This window comes from Somniosus microcephalus, chromosome 19, assembly GCF_052327205.1.
Source record: "Somniosus microcephalus isolate GS21.2 chromosome 19, FLI_Smic_1.0, whole genome shotgun sequence".
Lineage (NCBI taxonomy): Eukaryota > Metazoa > Chordata > Chondrichthyes > Squaliformes > Somniosidae > Somniosus > Somniosus microcephalus.
Genome location: NC_141005.1, coordinates 60996634 through 61015851, shown reverse-complemented (window position 1 = coordinate 61015851; position 19218 = coordinate 60996634). Strand labels below are relative to the sequence as shown.

General features: G+C 44.6%; 1 protein-coding gene across 4 annotated transcripts in view; it reads right to left on the bottom strand.

The window, feature by feature from the left end:
* The window catches only part of cita (citron rho-interacting serine/threonine kinase a), a 311435-nt gene that overhangs the window by 201321 nt on the left and 90896 nt on the right, over window positions 1-19218 (bottom strand). For all 4 annotated transcript variants that reach the window (XM_085961882.1, XM_085961879.1, XM_085961880.1 and 1 more), the window contains exons 11-12: window positions 13280-13385; window positions 2251-2394 (exon numbers count right to left, since the gene is read on the bottom strand). In XM_085961882.1, coding sequence (XP_085818008.1) covers window positions 2251-2394; window positions 13280-13385 — 250 coding nt within the window. The remainder of the gene's footprint in view (window positions 1-2250; window positions 2395-13279; window positions 13386-19218) is intronic.

Below are 19218 nucleotides of genomic sequence, written 5' to 3'. Positions count from 1 at the left end.
TGCTTTAATTGAAGAAAGATGCTTTTAGCCTTCACTAGGCCCACAGGAGCTGGCAGAAATGAATTCCAATTGCTTAGACGTGGAAGGGAAAACGCCAATTAAAATTACTATTCCATAAAAACTTGGAACTTACACAGCCAACAATACGGAACCAATCCTTAATGGAAGAAGGCAGGAATTATGATTTGTGGGGTCTATCCTCATTTGAGCTGAAATTAATTCTTCTGTTGTGGTCTGATGGCTACATGAAAACAAGTAACTCTGAAGCTTAATGTGACCAGCTAGACTCCTGGATACATGGTCAGAATTTTGTGAGGCAGTGTTAGCGTTTGAGTTATTTTCTCAGGAGCTTGTTCACTGACTCAAAGTCCAGAAAAGATCTGAAAGATGGGTGTCCAGCAGCTGAGGTCTTTTTGAGATCCTTACTATCCTCTTTGCTGGTTTCCCTCAAACCTAAGTTTGTTCCCTCCTACGATGGCATTAAATGAAATCCAACTAGTACACAGTGCATAAATATGTGGGGTTCTGCTTGCACCCGCAAGGGATTCTCCTCTTCCAAGAACTCACGGTTTCTTTTTGTCCAGGTTTTAAAGTTTTATTGCTTTGTAAAATGTAATGGTCCAGCAGTTGCTTCATGTGATTAATGGGTTACAATACTGCCAATAAAAGCACACTATCCTATGCCTTAGCAGCTTGCATGAATCCCATTTCAATCATAGTCAGTGTTTCAAGTACTGTCAAGCTAACTAAGACTACATTTTGGCATAATGATGGAGCTTCTTGGGATGGGGACATCTGAAGCTTGACATTTTCGTCACATTGATATTTATTCCAGTGTCAAATTTGCACCAGAATGACTATGCAATACTGGGTCCGAGTAGGCTCTGATTGGAGCGGAGAGAGCATGTGCATGCAAAACCTGGAGCACTCCAACATTTACTCAGAGCATACTACCTGATGTTAATATTGGGATGTGTTCCAGAAACATTTCTAACTTGAGCTTAGTTCTCTTCTTTACCTAGAGCTGAAGGCATGTTTCTTTCAGAAACTGAAACTCTTTGGATCAGGCCTGAAAAATGAATCACCAACAACAGCAAGTACTCGTGAGCTTGGAATTAGCATTTCAGTGCTGAATGCCAAGTCAGTGGACACTGCAATAAAGGTCATGGGTGTGTCAATCACTGGCAATCATCCATGACAGTTCTTAAAAATATGAAAACCAGGTGATGATACTGACAGAAGTTGTTTGGGAAAGTTTTACCTAAATTTCAGTGGGAAAATTTACTGCATGGTATGGAATAGAACTATACAGACAAGAAGTTCCCTGGGGTTCAGTTCCTAGATCTGTGCTGAGTCAGTTAATACCAAGGGGAACTCCATCTAACCTCAACATTCATACATTGAGAAAGGCAAATGCACACACTCATGCTTCTGTTTCTGATCGCAAGCCAGTGGACCGTGAAAGAACTGTGCACAAGACAATGGTCAAGCTCTGCTGAGGTAGCTCCCCATGTTTGAATAGACTATTGTTAATCACTGTCCAGGTTCATACATGAAAAAAGATCACTGGGGTTAGATACTAGAGCATTGCTGCCCATGAAATCATACACAATGACTCACTGCAGTCAGGAGAAAAGAGAAAGAGGAGAAGAGAAGAACAGTCAACATTTCATTATAAAGACACTGTTGCATTATTATAATAATGCCCAGACATATTTATGTGATTTCACCAACACAAAACATACAGGAATATACAAACTAGAAGAAAATATTTCATCCTATATCAAGATAAACTGTGCTAGCCAGTAATGGTACAAGTACTGTTCATGCTAAAACACACAATGAGATGTTTATAACTGCACACCAGTACCACACATACTTTCCCTTTTAGATTAGAAATAAAAGGGATACTACAATAACAATAACTTGCATTTATACAGCACCTTTAACATAGTAAAACATCCCAAAGCACTTCATAGGAGCGTTATCAGACAAAATTTGACACCGAGTCACATAAGGAAATATTAGGGCAGTTGACCAAAAGCTTGGTCAAAGGAGCATCTTAAAGGAGGAGGGAAACGTAGAGAGGTGGAGGGGTTTAGGGAGGGAATTCCAGAACTTAGGGCCTAGAGGGCTGAAGGCATGGCTGTCAGTAGTGGGTGAAGGAAATCTAGAAGTTCCCTTGGCTGTATGGAAGTAATCTGAACATCATTCATAGCCACAGTCAGATAAAGAGTAGCTTCTACTTACACTACACTCTGTAATATATGTGGCCAAGTCTTGCTCCAGGATTGATTTCTGGGTTTCAGATGCCTGAAGTTCCACATCCTTTTGCTCAAGTACTGTTTCCAGCTCATATACTCTACGTTGTAAATGAGTGACTTCTTGCTCCATCTGGAAAAAAAACCCACAGAATATCAAATAAAGCCATCACTTACTACACAACTAGCATGAATAAGTCTAAGATGCCATCATATCCCAAACTTCTGATTGGTGCTTGGTATTACAACAGTTCAAGTTCTACTTGCTACACTCCTTACCTTATGTAGAAGTCACAAGTTCAATGCAGATGAAGGCGGCCATTTGGCCTATCTTAGCTTATCAATCTACTAAAACTCCTAGGGACCCTCCTCCATTACACTATCCAACTATCTCTTACATTATTCCCAGGTCTTTGCACCCTTGACCCTACTTGGAAGGCCAACTTGTTACTCACTTTAGTAATTCCTGGTTTCGATCCTAAATATGCTCTTCACCTGTGCCTCCTTGTCCTAATGTCATAGTTCATTTAACTTGAAGTAGTGTACCAGATTTACAATTTTTTTTAAATGCCCTTTAATGTACCCCTTATAAAGCCTCCTCTCAGCTTCTGTCTTTCAAGGCAGAAAAGCTTTCAATAGTACCAGTCTCATCTCATTATGCAATATTCTGATAGCAAGAATCATCCTGCTGGCTCTTCTCTGTACCGTACATGGTTTGCACATTTCCCTCGTCACCACTTGCCCAAAACTGGACACAGTGGTGTAATATGACCAAAGCAATGTGCAGTTTTAGCATGACAAGTCCAAGAGTTAGGAGAGCTAGAGAGGAAGACACAGGACACAGCCACATTGTGCTGCAGGCACTTGTTGGCAGAAATCTTTAACAGCACTTCAGAAACAGACCATATGGTAGTGGACTGAAAACAGCTGGTGTGATCCCACTGTTTAACTAGCAGGAAGATGACCTTGGGATCAGTTATCTTAATGTTAGTTGGCAGGAAGGCACTGGAGTACTGAAGATACCGATTTCATCTGTCTAAAAGAAACATGACAAGCAAGTCAGCATGGATTAAAGAAAGTACCTGACAATTTTTGTTTAAAAGAGGGAACATCAACTAATAATGAAAGCTTATATTTCCGGAAAGCTTTTGACAAGTTCCCCTCAAAGACACACAGAATTAAGTTTAGTAGCAAGTCAGTTAGAAAACGGGTTACAAACTAGGCAGAGCACATAATGAGGAAAATTATCAAGTTAGAAAATTCATTAGTGGAGCAGAGGTTAAAACTGGGCTCTTCACCATTCCTAGTCTTAATAACCAGCAAAATCAGAAAAGTTGCACAGAAGCACGACACAGGGCAGGCGAAGGTTACGATACAAGCTGGGGAATTTTAACATTTTTTAAAGAGTGTGTGGGTTTGGGAACAGGTGGATGATTAAATGCGCTGAAATTGACAGCGCATCAGGAAGCCGGCTCCAATCCGCCGACTTCCACATTTCACTTGATCATGTTTGGTTGCGTGCGAGAAACCCCCTCAGGAGAGGCAGGTTACTAATTTGAAGCCATTAAGGTAGTTAAGAGGTAATTAACAGGTTAACAACAGCGGTTTTCAACTTTCACTGTGAGTGCACAGGTTTCCTGGACCTCGCCATTGAAAGCAAGGTGACAGCACAGCAGCAATTGAGGGGGCTGAACAAATGACAGGAAAAAAAAATGCCTAATTGCTGATACTTCACATCTGCTTTCTTGCCTAAGTGAAAGGCTTTTGCTCACAGCACTTTTCTGAGAGTTTGTTTTCAGTACATTGCAAGTGATTTCTACAACTTTGGAGGTGGTTTCCAATACTTTGGAGGTCACTCTCACTACTCTGGAGGTTTGTGCGTTTGATCTCCACTTTACATCAGTCATATAACAGATCATCATGGATGTCGCTTGTGCGGTTTCACCTTGGACCTCAGATGAGGACCAGCAGCAGCCTTCTCCTCACAGACCTGCCGCTCCACAGAAGAGAGGGGATGAGCACAACCCGCAACACAGGGTATATATAGACAGAGGATCAGCTTCCTTAACACGTCCGAACACCAGTGCCTCAGGAGGCTCAGGGTATCGAGTCAGGTCGTGGCAGACATTTGCACCCTGCTGGAACAAGACCTGCTGCCAACTGAACCTGGTGACGACACTTTACCAGTGGCTGTCAAAGTGACCACCGCCCTCAACTTCTTTACCTCAGGCTCCTTTCAGGGCACATTGCAAAATGCAGTCAGCTGCCCACAAATGCATTACACAGGTGACTGATGCCATGTTTGCCAGGGCAGGCAATTATGTACAATTTGCCAACGATGAAGCTAGTCAGAATGGATGGGCACTCGGGTTTTTGGCTCTGGTTGGCTTCCCACAGGTGCAGGGGGTCATCGACTGCACAAGTGTGACAATCAAGGCACCCCAGATCACGCAGGAGTGTTTGTGAACCGCAAGGGCTTCCACTCCATCAATGTGCAGCTCGTCTGCAACCACAAAAAGATTATGTAGGTGCGTGCAAGATTCCCAGGGAGCGGCCATGATGCACTCATCCTGTGCCACTCCACCCTCACTGATCTCTTTGCACTGAGCATACTTACCAGCTGACTGCTTGGAGACAAGGGCTATCCACTTAAGATGTGGCTGATGACACCCGTGAGGAGCCCAAGTAATGAGGCACAAGGATGCTATAATTGAAGTCATATGATGACGAGATGTGTCATTGAGCAAGCAATCGGGATGCTGAAAATGTGCTTCTGGTGCCGCGACAGATCTGGAGAGACCCTTCAATACGCACCAGCCAAGGACTCCAGAATGATCGTGGTATGCTGCGCTCTGCACAACAGAACACAGCAACAAGGATTGGAGCTGCAGTAGGAGCAAGGCACAGAGCACATTGCCTCTTCACAGGAGGAAGATGAGGAGGAGGAGAACGATGAGGCGGAGCAGGAGGAGGAATGTCATGTGGCCTTAGCACCAGCAGCAGCGCACATTGCTGCTCGGGATGGATTTAGTTAGGTTGCACCACTGTACTCATCTGGCAGCTGAACCCACTTGCCGATGCCATGCCCCCACCACCAAGCAGTCCTGCAATCAACAAATCCTCCCTTTCATAGACACCCATTGCTCGGATTTAAGTCTCATCTTACCATTCATCAGAATGGAGAAAGCCAGTTGCCAGGCAGCAGGCAAAAATGGGCAAGACTGGAAAGTGGTGCAAATCACTGGCAAGGCCAGCATTTATTGCCCATCCCTCAAAACTTATACATTAATTTATTATAACATATCTAACACACCCATGTGCGTACCCTTATGCAACTACTAATCTTTCACCTTCCTTTTCCTACAACTCCTACGTCATGCAACCCAAGGCTTCAACAGAGCTAGAGGCAGGCTGCTCACATCCTTGCTCTGACTGCTGAGATGCTCCTGGTTGACGTCCTCTGGGTTTTGGAGCCTCTGAGGGCCCCGCCAAAGACTGCTCCACCTGCATCTGTGCAGAGGCAGACTCGACCATCGGGGCACGAGGCAGCATGTGGAGCACTGAACGAGGAGGGGGGCAACAGATGAGAAGTGGAAGCGCTTTGAGCAGAGTCCCCACTTCTATGTCCCCCTTCTCCATCTTCCCTCTCGTGGCCCACCTGCACTTCCCTGCTAGCAAGGAGCCGGAGAACACTTTGCTACATATCAGTGGGGCGCTGAACGGTCAAGGCTAGGTTTTGATCTATCCTATTTAAGGTGGCATTCAGAGTGTGCAAGCCATTAGTGAGGGCAAGCATTCACTCATTTGACTGCCGCGTTTGATGATCCATGCAGGTGGCCACTCTTTCCATGGACGAACACATCATAGCCAAGGCCTGCGACATCACGTCACTCATGCTCGAGATGGACTCCTCCATCCTCTCGGCAAGTATGCAAAGTGCGGCTGGAAATCCTGCCAGAGCCTTGCGCATTTTTTGCTGCTGCTCCAGAATCATCCTCTTTGCCGACAGCCCCCAAGGTTCAGTGTCTGCGTCCAGCTGAGCAGAGCTTGGAGCTCTCAGACGAGGATTCTCCACTGCTCTCCACCATCAGCTCTTGCTCACATGTGACATGCAAGACACCAGGTAACAACACAATTATCGGTCTTGCTGCTCCCACCGACGTGTGTGTATCTGCGCTGGTACATGGTGTGCACGAGTCCTGTGACTGCATCCACAGAGTTAGCGGCCTCCTCTGAGCCGTCATCTTCCTCCTCAGACATCATCTCCTGTGGGACACTTGATGGGCCTGTGGGATATTCTTTTGCTTTGCTACTACCATGCAAAAGAAGATCAAATGTCAATATCTAAGTTGGATATGGAGTGGGCCTTTGGCGTAGTGGTAAGCATCCCCGCCGCTGGGCCAGAAGGTGTAGGGTTTCGAGCCCCGCTCCAGACAGTCCCGGCAAGTAGAGTCGGAGCTCCGGCTCTAAATTCTGGGTTGACATCCAGCGGGATACTTGCGCCCGTGGGTGTGGGTGGCCCCCCCCCCTCGTATGGGTTGTGGGAGCCCATAAAACCCTCCCGCCATAGGACTAACCACCCTAATGGCTGGTATGAAGATGGTTACGGTCACGGAAGGAGCGTTTAACGCGGCCAGAAATCCTTCCACTCCTTCATACTGTTCCCCAAAGGGAACAATGTGTAGACACGATAAGAAGAAGTTGGATATCCAGGTCAAAGCTTTCGGTGTAACAGCGTGGATATCTTGTAGGCTGCCTGCAAATTTCCTGAGGGCAGTGCTCAATGATGTGCTCCAGGGTCTGATTAGGAGTTCATGATGGGGATGCTTTAATCTTCCATCTATGGAGAAGGTGGCAGCATCTACCATGACCAGTTCTGAGGTGGTTGATGGTTGTCCACTGTTTGCGAAGAAGGTTTGATCCTTCAGGTTGTACTGTGGGATCCTCTATAAGGAATCCATTCCGTATGTCGCAGCTCTTCCAAGCATTTTGCCATCAGTCATCAAGGCTGAGGGGAGATCGCTGAAGGGCTTCGGCGACGATCCAAATTGGCCTTCTAGATTTGAGACGGGTTGGTGGTAGGCTGTTCAAGTCGGCCTGGATCAGCATGTCTTTGCTGGTGTAGTGGTTGTATCCTCTGGAGACTGCATATTTGCAGCGTAGGTGTGATGGTGTGATGTTTGCAAGCACAGGCAGCCAAGGTGTTGGTGTCCATAAAAGCGAACCGGTGATAATTCTCATAGTAGAATTCAGCTGGACATCAACGGATTTGACATGCGGACTTGATAGCCATGCCGGAGAGCAGTACTCCGCGGTAGAGTACATCAGGGTGAGTGCTGCCGTACGGAGGGTTTGAGCATCTGCTCCCCATGTGGATCTGGTGAGTTTCTGGTTCAAGTTGACCCTACTCTTTAGTTTCTTCCCAAGGTTCTGGAGATGTTGTCTATATGACAGGGTGCAATCAAGCATGACTCCTAAATAGATAGGGTTTTTGGCATGGTTTACCTCTGTGCCGCAGAAGGAGACTTTCAAAGCTTGGTTTGCTTGATGGGTGTTGAGGGATATTAAAGACATGAATTATAACTGTCATGGCAAGAATGTTTTAAGTTAACATTATGCACATGATCATATTTCACTGGCTGCTGACATCAAGTCAACATGAGTGACTGTTGTATCCAATGTGGCTGTGTGATATTTAATTCTGTCACCAGGTAGCTGTGAGGTCCCCATCTATCTATCTCCCACCGCTTGGCACGCCAACACTCCGCTTATCTAAAAAGTATCCTCTTTTGCAGCTATGAGAGTGGCGATGACTGGAGGGCCACCTCCGGTTCTCTGCCTTTCCCTGTGCTCTCTTCTCCTGCAAGGAGGGAAACAAGAGACCTTTGAGTGAGAGTCATGGAATGAGTGGAACGGATGGATGGACAACATCTGTTGAGGGTGACTATGAGGGAGAGGCATGATATTGCATTAAGATGAGGCTGAGTGTCAGTGGTGGATGGTCAGATGGGGATGTGAGGAAGTGCATGGACAGAGAGGAATGGGTGCACCTGCAAGCTACGTTGGTGTGAGGAGTGAGGTGCAGGAGTAGGCTTGGGAAGGCAGAGTGAGGGGGTTGGGGTGACACACACATCAAGATGTAATTGAATGTGCCATTGTACTCACCGTGCTTGCCCTCATGAGGTCCTTAAATCGTTTCCTGCACTGTACCCAGGAGCGTGACACCACAATCCTGCCGCTCACTTCCTCTGCTATATCCAGCCATGCCTTCTTTGTCATTGAGGCTGCCGCCTTCTTCCCATCAGCAGGGAATAAAATCTCCCTGCGGGCCCTTACACCTCGCAGTACGAGGTCTAGGGACGCATCACTAAAGCGAAGCGCAACCTTTGAACGCAGAGACTCCATTCTATACAGCTTGATATGTTTCTCCCACCTGCACAATCCTTCAACTGTCATCTTTGCAGTGGTCCTTTAAATACCTCAGCTAAAATAGACACAAGCGTGTCATCATCACGCCCGCTAGCGCCAACTGGTCAGGAAACCCAGAAGTCAGGTGCAAATGCAGTGGCTGGGTTAAAAAGCCACTGACAGACGTGCTGCAGCTACTTCCAGGTTTCCCGCACGCTACCGGACCACCCCGCTCCCAGCGCGTTGCCAGGGACAAGATAACTGGAAGCGTTAATGGCCCGTTAACTATGCCATGGGAGCAGATTTGCACTATTATTTCCCGCCAAGGAAATTCGCACATAACTGATTTATGCTAATTTTACACCAAAACATTGCTACACACAAATTTCCTTGACTGTTCTGTGATGCACCCGCTGAAACCCTCTGCCAGTCAGTTACATTGCTTTGCGCCCACACAAAAGACCAGCTCACGCGAGTTTCCTGCACTAACCCCAGTAGTCACTGGATATTGGCATAACTGGAGAAGTAACTTCATCGCTCAGGTCTGAAGCTTTAATTTTTGTTTTTAGGAAACATGCTTTTAAATTATTGATGCTTTCTTGTTCAGAAATACAATTTTTATTTCCTTCTATTATAAATAATTTTTAACTGTTCAATAGAATCTGCAGTGTCTACCCTAGGTATTCAAAGTCTTTTTCTAGTTCCCCTCCAGTGCATAATCAACTTATTTAAATCATAGAATGATACAGCATAGAAGGAGGTCATTCGGCCCATCATGCATGTGCTGGCTCTTTAAAAGAGCGATCCATGTGGTCAGACTTCCCTGTTCTCACCATAGCCCTGAAAATGCTTCCACTTCAAAGTATTTTTTCATTTCCCTTTTGTAAATGAGTAATGAATCTGCTTCCACCACCCTTTCAGGCAGTGCATTCCAGATCACAATAGCTCTCTGCGTAAACAGCAGTAGGGAAAATGCTAGAATCTCCTGACATCGGTAGTAGGGAAAATGCTAGAATCTATTATTAAGGACGTGGTAACAGGGCACTTAGAAAATAATAATAGGATTGGGCAGAGTCAACACGGATTTATGAAAGGGAAATCATGTTTGACGAATCTGTTAGAGTTTTTTGAGGTTGTAACTAGCAGAATAGATAAGGGGGAACCAATGGATGTGGTGTATTTTGATTTTCAGAAGGCATTCGATAAGGTGCCACATAAAAGGTTATTAAACAAAATTAGGGCTCATGGGATTGGGGGTAACATGCTTGCATGGATTGAGGATTGGTTAACTGATAGAACAGAGAGTAGGAATAAACAGGTCATTTTTGGGTTGGCAGGCTGTAACTAGTGGGGTACCGCAAGGATCAGTGCTTGGGCCTCAGCTAGTCACAATCTATATCAATGATTTGAATGAGGGGACCAAATGTAATATATCCAAGTTTGCTGATGATACAAAGCTGGGTGGGAATGTAAGTTGTGAGGAGGATGCAAAGAGGCTTCAAGGGGATATAGACAGGCTAAGTGAGTGGGCAAGAACATAGCAAATGGAATATAATGTGGAGAATAGTGAAGTTAGCCATTTTGGTAGGAAAAATAGAAAAGCAAACTATTTTTTAAAATGGCGAGAGATTGGGAAATGTTGGTGTTCAGAGGGACCTGGGTATCCTTGTACACGAATCACTGAAAGTTAACATGCAGATACAGCAAGCAATGAGGAAAGCAAATGGTATGTTGGCCTTTATTACAAGAGGATTTGAATATAAAAGAGTAAAGACATCTTACTGCAATTATATAGGGCCCTGGTGAGACCACACCTGGGGTATTGTGTACAGTTTTGGTCTCTTTACCTAAGGAAGGATATACTTGCCATAGAGGGAGTGCAACAAAGGTTCACCAGGCTGATTCCTGGGATGGGGGGGATTGTGCTATGAGGAGAGATTGAGTAGACTAGGCCTATACTCTCTGCAGTTTAGAATGAGAGGTGATCTCATTGAAACATACACATTTTTTTTACAGGGCTTGACAGGGTAGATGCAGGGAGGATGTTTCCCCTGGCTAGGGAGTCTAGAACCGGGGTCACAGTCTCAGAATAAGGGGTCGGCCATTTAGGACTGAGATCAGGAGAAGTTTCTTCACTCAGAGGGTGGTGAATCTTTGGAATTCTCTACCAGAGGGCTGTGAATGCTCAGTCATCGAGTATATTCAAGACAGAGATCGATAGATTTTTGGATATTAAGGGAATCAAGGGATATGGGGATATGCAGGAAAGTGGAGATGAGGTAGAAGCTCAGCCATGATCTTAGTGAATGGTGGAGCAGGCTCGAGGTGCCAAATGGCCTACTCCTGCTCCTATTTCTTATGTTCTTGGGGGGGGGGGGGGGGGGGGGAATTGGCTCGCGTCCCCTTTTAGCGCCCCAAAATAGTTCCCGTGCCAAAATTTCAATGGTAGCGCCCCAAGCAGGAGGCCAGTCAGACTAACATCAGTGGTGGGGAAACTGCGAGACAAATCTGGGACAAAATTACTTGGCACTTGGAAAAATATGGATTAATAAATGAAAGCCAGCATGGGGCTCCCTCCCTCTTGGGGCGCTCCCATGGAATATCACAGTGCCACGTGCAGCAGCGTCATGTGTGCCGGCACGTAGTTCCGTGGTGCTGCAGGCCTCCCTCCCCTGAATAAAGGGGAGGGGCCTAGCACTCCGGGGCCCTGCTGGGCCACCAGGGAGCCGGCAATATAGCCCAGCACTCAAGAGGAGTCCTAGATTTGTGGCATCAGCAAACTTTTAAATTATGCCCTGTATACCCAAGTCCAGGTCATTAATATATCAAAGAGCAGTGCTCCCAACACTGACCCCTGGGGGGACACCACTGCACATTTCCCTCCAGTCTGAAAAACAACCGTTCACCACTCTGTCCCTTGGTCAATTTCGTATCCACGCACCCTTTAATCCCATGGGCTTCAATTTCTATTATATGGCACTTTATCAAATGCCTTTTGAAAGTCCATATACACAACATCGACCACACTACTCTCATCAACCCTCTCTGTTACTTCATCAAAGGACTCAATCAAGTTATTCAAACATGATTTCCCTTTAACAAATCCATGCTGGCTTTCATTTATTAATCCATATTTTTCCAAGCGCCAAGTAATTTTGTGCCAGATTTGTCTCGCATTTCCCCACCACTGATGTTAGTCTGACTGGCCTGTACTTGCCAGGTGGATTATCCCTCTCCCCTTTTGAACAGGGATGTAACATTTGTAATCCTCCAGCACCACTCCCATATCTAAGGAGGATTGGAAGATTGCGGCCAGAGCCTCCGCAATTTCCACCCTCGCTTCCCTCAGCAACCTACGATGTATTCCATCTGAACAGGGTGACTTTTCTACTTTGGGCGCTGCCAACCTTTTAAATACTGCCTCTATCTATTTTTATCCAAACCATTTTCTCTACTACCTCCTCCTTTACTATGACAATGAACATTCAATCCGAATACCCAACTTGCAAGATCCAGAGCATTCCCCATAGAACTGTATTATTTAACATGTCATTTCTAAAGAACCGTGGTCATGAAGTTTCATTCTACCCTTACGTTTTATAAATAATAAAAGGACAACCGTGGCTGCAGTGTGTACCATCTACAAGATGCACTGCAGCAACTCGCCAAGGCTTCTTCAGCAGCACCTCCCAAACCCGCGACCTCTTCCACCTAGGACAAGGGCAGCAGGAGCATGGGAACACCACCACCTCCAAGTTCCCCTCCAAGTCACACATCATCCTGGCTTAGAAGTATATCACCGATCCTTCATCGTCGCTGGGTCAAAATCCTGGAACTCCCTACCTAACAGCACTGTGGGAGTATCACCACCACACGGACTGCAGCGGTTCAAGGCGGCGGCTCACCAGCACCTTCTCAAGGGCAATTAGGGATGGGCAATAAATGTTGGCCTTGTCAGCGACGCCCACATCCCATGAATAAATAACAAAAAATAGCAAAGTTTAACTTATTAGCAAGTTTGATTATTTATAGAAATATAGTGAAGTCAAATGTTAGCATACAGGTGTATAGTTTTAATAAACTTTATTAGGACATGACTAAAACAACCATAAATTTAAGCCTCTCTCCAGCCAGATAGAATATAGAAATTAGAATGCAAGATAACACCGCTGAATTCACACTCGTTTTACATCTTTTTTACTTTCCAGTGTAGGCAAATGAGCTCTACAGGATACTGTATTAAGACACCATTGACACGATCGGTTCAGAAAACGGTGCAAATTTTGGTGTAATTTCTGTGCAAGTGCAATCCAAGAAATTCCATGCCGTATAATAAATCACTCTGATTTTACAAAACAATGCAACACAACATCTACAAAATCTGTGTAGCTAACTGTGAGATCACACTCAAAGATCTGAATAGAAACTTGGTATCCACTAGTAAAGAATATGACAATTTTAGATGGGGGACTGTGAGGAAGAAAGGTAAAAATAAAAGAGGTAGTGACGTTAATCTGGCAAATTTATCAATTCGGGTGAATATGGAGCCTTCTCTGCTATATGTGGACAAACAAGTCAATTAAAGAAAAATCCTGCATAATTTGTCCCACCTTATGACATGTGTCCTGTGTCTCCTGCAGTTCTTTGTTCTTTAACAGTAGCTTTTTTTCCAGAGAGTTGGTCTTGGCTGGCGAGTCCATTAGTGAAGTTACCGATCTGGAAACAATATTGGGATTATTTTAGGAATTAGCTTCAACTGCAGCGGATCGCTGATTTTTAAACACACTGAAGGAAATCATAAATGCAAAATGACAGAATATATTAATTTTGTAATAATTAATTTTGTGCGTAACGCACTTAAAACTGAAGTTGGAGAGATAAGCGAGAATACAGCTTTACTGACCAGAGGTATTCATCCTTCCAAAAACCTGAACACCAGGTTAATGATGATTTCCTGTAGTACATGAAATTCAGATGATTTGGCAAAAAACATCTGGACCAAAACCCAAGCACAATCATGTTCTCAAGCCAGATGAAAGATAGTTTGTCCAGCACCTGAGCCTGGAGTTTATTTACATTGTTGCCACCAGGATCATTAAGCCCATCAGACTCAACATGCTACAGTCGGCATTTTGTATGGCCCAATGTGCTTCTAACAGTGACACTGTATTCCTGCTACGTCTACTGATTGAGAAAGAGTCCATTTTATACTAATAGAGGAAGGGCTTACCTTACCACTCAACGAAAGTGAAATCCCTGAAACTTTTGGAGTGGTTTCACTCTCGCTGCAGCATGTAGCCAAACTCCAACTCCAAGTACAAAAACTGAAGCTACATTGGGAAGAATACCAGACTTCAACTTTGGGAGACAAGGCAAAGAACTGGTTTCTGTCTTACTATAAACCCTGTATGGTTAGCCACAATACATCCAGGAAATAAAACCCTGTAAAACCTGGGGTCAGGTTTCTAAATGGCACACGAATGCAACCCAGTTAAGTGGCCAGCATTACATCAGAGTCTGTATATTCCCAAAGCGTATCCTACTGAAATTCTCAAATAATTGGCAAGGTGCTTTTAGGCCAGGCACTGGGACTCACGTCCGCCCCTGCTCGATAGAGCAAGGCCAAGGGACGGTGCAATCAAATGACTCAGGTCAATAACGTCTGTACTTTTCCCATTATTTGGTCTTGTGATGTAGCTAACATTAGCAGGTCACATTTGTTACCCAACCCTAGCTACCTTGAGAATGTTTCAATGGACCTTCTTTAGTGGCTGTTTTTACAACTGAGTGGCCTGTAAGACCACTCCAGAGAAAGAGAGTTAACCACGCAGTGTGGGATTGGAATCAAACATAGAAACATAGAAGATAGGAGCAGGAGTAGGCCATTCGGTCCCTCGAGCCTGCTCCGCCATTCAATGAGATCATGGCTGACCATCCAAACTCAGTACCCTGTCCCTGCCTTCTCCCCATATCCCTTGAACCCTTTAGCCTGAAGAAATATATCTAACTCCTTCTTGAATATATTTAATGAATTGGCCTTAACTGCCTTCTGTGGCAGAGAATTCCACAGGTTCACCACTCTCTGGGTGAAGAAATTCCTCCTCATCTCTGTCCTAAATGGCTTACCCCTTATCCTCAGACTGTGGCCCCTGGTTCTGGACTCCCCGACCATCGGGAACATCCTACCAGCATCTAGTCTGTCCAGTCCTGTTAGAATTTTATAAGTTTCAATGAGATCCCCTCTCATTCTTCTAAACTCCAGCGAGTACAAGCCCAATCGACCCAATCTCTCCTCATACGTCATTCCTGCCATCCCAGGTATCAGCCTGGTGAATCTTCGCTGCACTCCCTCCATGACAAGAACATCCTTCCTCAGATAAGGCGACCAAAACTGCACACAATACTCAAGGTGTGGTCTCACCAAGGCCCTGTACAACTGCAGCAAGACATCCTTGTTCCTGTACTCAAACCCTCTCGCTACAAAGGCCAACATACCATTTGCCTTCTTAACCGCCTGCTGCACCTGCATGCTTACCTTCAGCGACTGGTGCACAAGGACACCCAGGTCTCGTTGCACTTCCCCTTCGCCCAATCTATTGCCATTTAGATAATAATCTGCCTTCCTGTTTTTGACACCAAAGTGGATAACCTCGCATTTATCCACGTTATATTGCATCTGCCATGCTTCTGCCCAATCACCCAACCTGTCCAAATCATCCTGGAGTTTCTCGGCATCCTCCTCACAGCACACACGCCCACCCAGCTTTGTGTCGTCTGTAAACTTGGAGATATTACATCTAGATTCCTTCGTCCAGATCATCATTAATATATATTGTGAATAGCTGGGGTCCAAGGACCGATCCCTGCGGTACCCCACTAGTCACTGCCTACCATTCGGAAAAAGAGCCGTTTATTCCAACTCTTTGCTTTCTGTCTGCCAGCCAGTTCTCTATCCAAGTCAATACCTTGCCCCCAATCCCATGTGCCTTAATTTTACACGCTAATCTCTTATGCGGGACCTTATCGAAAGCCTTTTGAAAATCCAAATACACCACCATCCACTGGTTCTCCCTTATCTATTTTACCAGTTACATCCTCAAAAAATTCCAGTAGATTAGTCAAGCACGATTTACCTTTTGTAAAGCCATGTTGACTTTGTCCGATCCGGTCACTTTTTTTCCAAGTGCTCTGCTATTACATCCTTTATAATGGCCTCTAGCATTTTCCCCACAACCAATGTCAGGCTTACCAGTCTGTAATTCCCCATTTTCTCTCTACCACCCTTTTTGAACAGTGGGGTAACATTAGCTACCCGCCAATCCATGGGTACTGTTCCAGAGTCTATCGAATTTTGGAAGATGACCAGCAATGCATCTACTATTTCTAGGGCCACTTCCTTAAGTACCCTAGGATGTAGATTATCAGGCCCTGGGGATTTATCGGCCCTCAATCCCATCAATATCCCTAACACCATTTCCCTACAAATACTGATTTCTATCAGTTCCTCCCTTTCATTAGACCCTATGTTCCCCGGCATCTTTGGGAGGTTATTTGTGTCCTCCTTTGTGAAGACAGAACCAAAGTATGTATTTACTTGGTCTGCCATTTCTTTGTTCCCCATTATAAATTCCCCTGATTCTGACTGCAAGGGACCTACGCTTGACTTCACCAATCTTTTTCTCTTCACATTATCTATAGAGGCTTTTACAGTCAGTTTTTATGTTCACTGCAAGCTTACTCTCATACTCTATTTTCCCCCTCTTAATTAATCCCTTTGTCCTCCTTTGTTGGATCCTAAACTGCTCCCAATCCTCAGGTTTACTGCTTTTTCTGGCCAATTTATATGTCCTCTCCTTGGATCTTATGCTATCCCTAATTTCCCTTGTTAGCCACGGTTGAGTCACCTTTTTTGTTTTATTTTTATGCCAAACTGGGATGAACAAATTCTGTAGTTCATCCATGCGATCTTTGAATGTTTGCCATTGCCCATCCACCGTCAACCCTTTGAGTGACATTCCCCAATCAATCCTACCCAACTCGCACCTCATACCATCGTAGTCTCCTTTATTTAAATTCAGGACCCTAGTCTCCGAGTCAACTATTTCACTCTCCATCTTAATGAAGAATTCTATCATATTATGATCGCTCCGACCCAAGGGGCCTCGCACAACAAGATTGCTAATTAATCCTTTCTCATTACATAATGCCCAGTCGAAGATGGCCTGATCTCTAGTTGGTTCCTCGACATATTGGTCCAGGAAACCATCCGTATACACTCCAGGAATTCCTCCTCCACAGTATTGTTACTAATTTGGTCAGACTGGGAATACTGAACCAGTTGGGATTTTGCTGACAATTTGGTAACTTTCACGGTCATTTTTTTTCCTAGTGCTAGTCCACAAATGACCTGGTTTATTGAATTCCATTTCACAATTTGTAATGGTGCAATTTGAACACTCAGTCTGGGTTGTTGGTCTAGTACCACAACCACCCATTATAATCATGGTCTCAGAGCTTGCACCTCAATTTGGAATGCCTCTTTTCAAAATTCTGGAAAAAAGGGAACAATTGGCATTGTATTATGTTCACGTTGTGACAGACAGGTGAAATATGTGTAATGGCCACCAAGCAATGAAATGATCTATTGGCAATAAATACATTGCTTGAATCTGGGTAATGTTAGATTAACTACCTTAGAAATGGACTGCCTCATTCTTTGAAAGAAGTTAAACTTCCATATACTAATAGGATACTGTTGTTTCCACAATGGGAAAACACCCATTGCCAATATCTCAAACAAAATTTGCAGATGATACGAAACTCAGAAATGTAGTAAACAATGAGACGGATAGTAACAGACTTCGGGGGGACATAGACAGACTGGTGAAATAGGCAGACACATGGCAGATGAAATTTAACACAGAGAATTGTGTGAAGTGATACATTTTGGTAGGAAAAAGAGGCAATATGAATTAAATGGTACAATTTTAAAATGGGGTGCAAGACCAGAGACACCTGGCGGTGTATGTACACAAAGCTTTGAAGGTGGGAGGACAAGTTGAGAAGGCTGTTAAAAAAGCATATGGGATCGTTGGCGTTACTAATAGAGGAATAAAGTATAAACGCTGATGGGCCGAATGGCCTCCTGTATTGTATCATTCTATGATTCAATAAACTGCACGGATATGCGATATCCTGCACTCTGCTGTATACAAATTCACATTCTGGACCACATCTTTGACTAGAAGAGGTATCACAAATAACCTAACAGAGAGAGTACTGAAACAAAATGCAGAAAATGGTAGAGTAGCACGAAGTCAGGACAACCAAAAAGATGCCAGAACTCTGCAGATGCAGATTCACAAAATCCACAGGTTCAAACAAATATATGATCACAACATGCACTGTGCAACTGCTAAATCTACTTACCAGCACAAGTCCGTCCAATTCAGGCTGGCAGAATCACACTGGTAACAAGATCCAAGTGAGTGCGTGTATGTGCTGGGAGAAGTAGCCTGCACACAATGACTGCAAACTCAGGACACCACTGCATGTCCATATGAGCAACAGTGTCATGTTTCAAACTACACTGCTAGAAAAAGAATAACCCTGTTGACACGAGTGAGGCATAATTATTTAATGGCCTCTTTCATACTGGTGTACTTAATAGGACAAGGATATTTAAAAAAATAAAAGGGAATAATAGATGTTTACAGCCTAAAACCTTTTACAGCACCCATCTGATTTTGCCTGCGAAAGTCAAGTATAGCTAAAAGAAAAGAAAAATCACTCGATTATCAAAATTTATTCAGCTATCACTACACTACAAACTTTAATCTGGAGAAAAGGCACCCATCATTCACAGATTGCGAGCATCACAACAAATATTCAAAAGTGTTCTCACCCACCACAAATGTGGATTTCAACTTAGGCCTGGAATCCGTTGTGGTTTCAAATGATAAAGGGATTGCAGTACGCAAATGCTTAGAATGAGGATTGCAACGGAAACAAAGTTTGATGCAACCAGAATGACCATTCACCTAAAACAGGTATCTGAACCTCTTTCGGAGATGTGATGAAATCTATAGGAGACAAACCATGGATCCAAGATTACACTCTCTCAAGTCCTATTTTCATACTCCAAAGTTAAGACAACACTACATGTATCAGGAGGTAGTCATACCAATTAGATTAATTAATTCAGATGTAGTCCGTGGCCAGGGTCAGGATGGTGTGACTAGAAGTGAGGCAGGTACGGGGATCCAGGAGGTAGTGTTGGAGGAGCCGCAGCCCTTGCTCTTGTCCAACAGGTTTGAGGCTCTTACTCCCTGTGAGGACGGGAACAGGGACTGCGGGGAGGATGAGCAACCTGGCCACAGCAGCGTGGAGCGGGGGGCCATTCAAGTGGGGGGAGTTAAAAGAAATGTTGTAGTGGTAGGGGATAGTATCGTTAGGGGGATAGATAGAGTTCTTTGCAGCCGAGAGCGAGAGTCCCGAAGGCCGTGTTGCCTGCCCGGTGCCAGGGTTAAGGACATCTCCTCTGGACTGG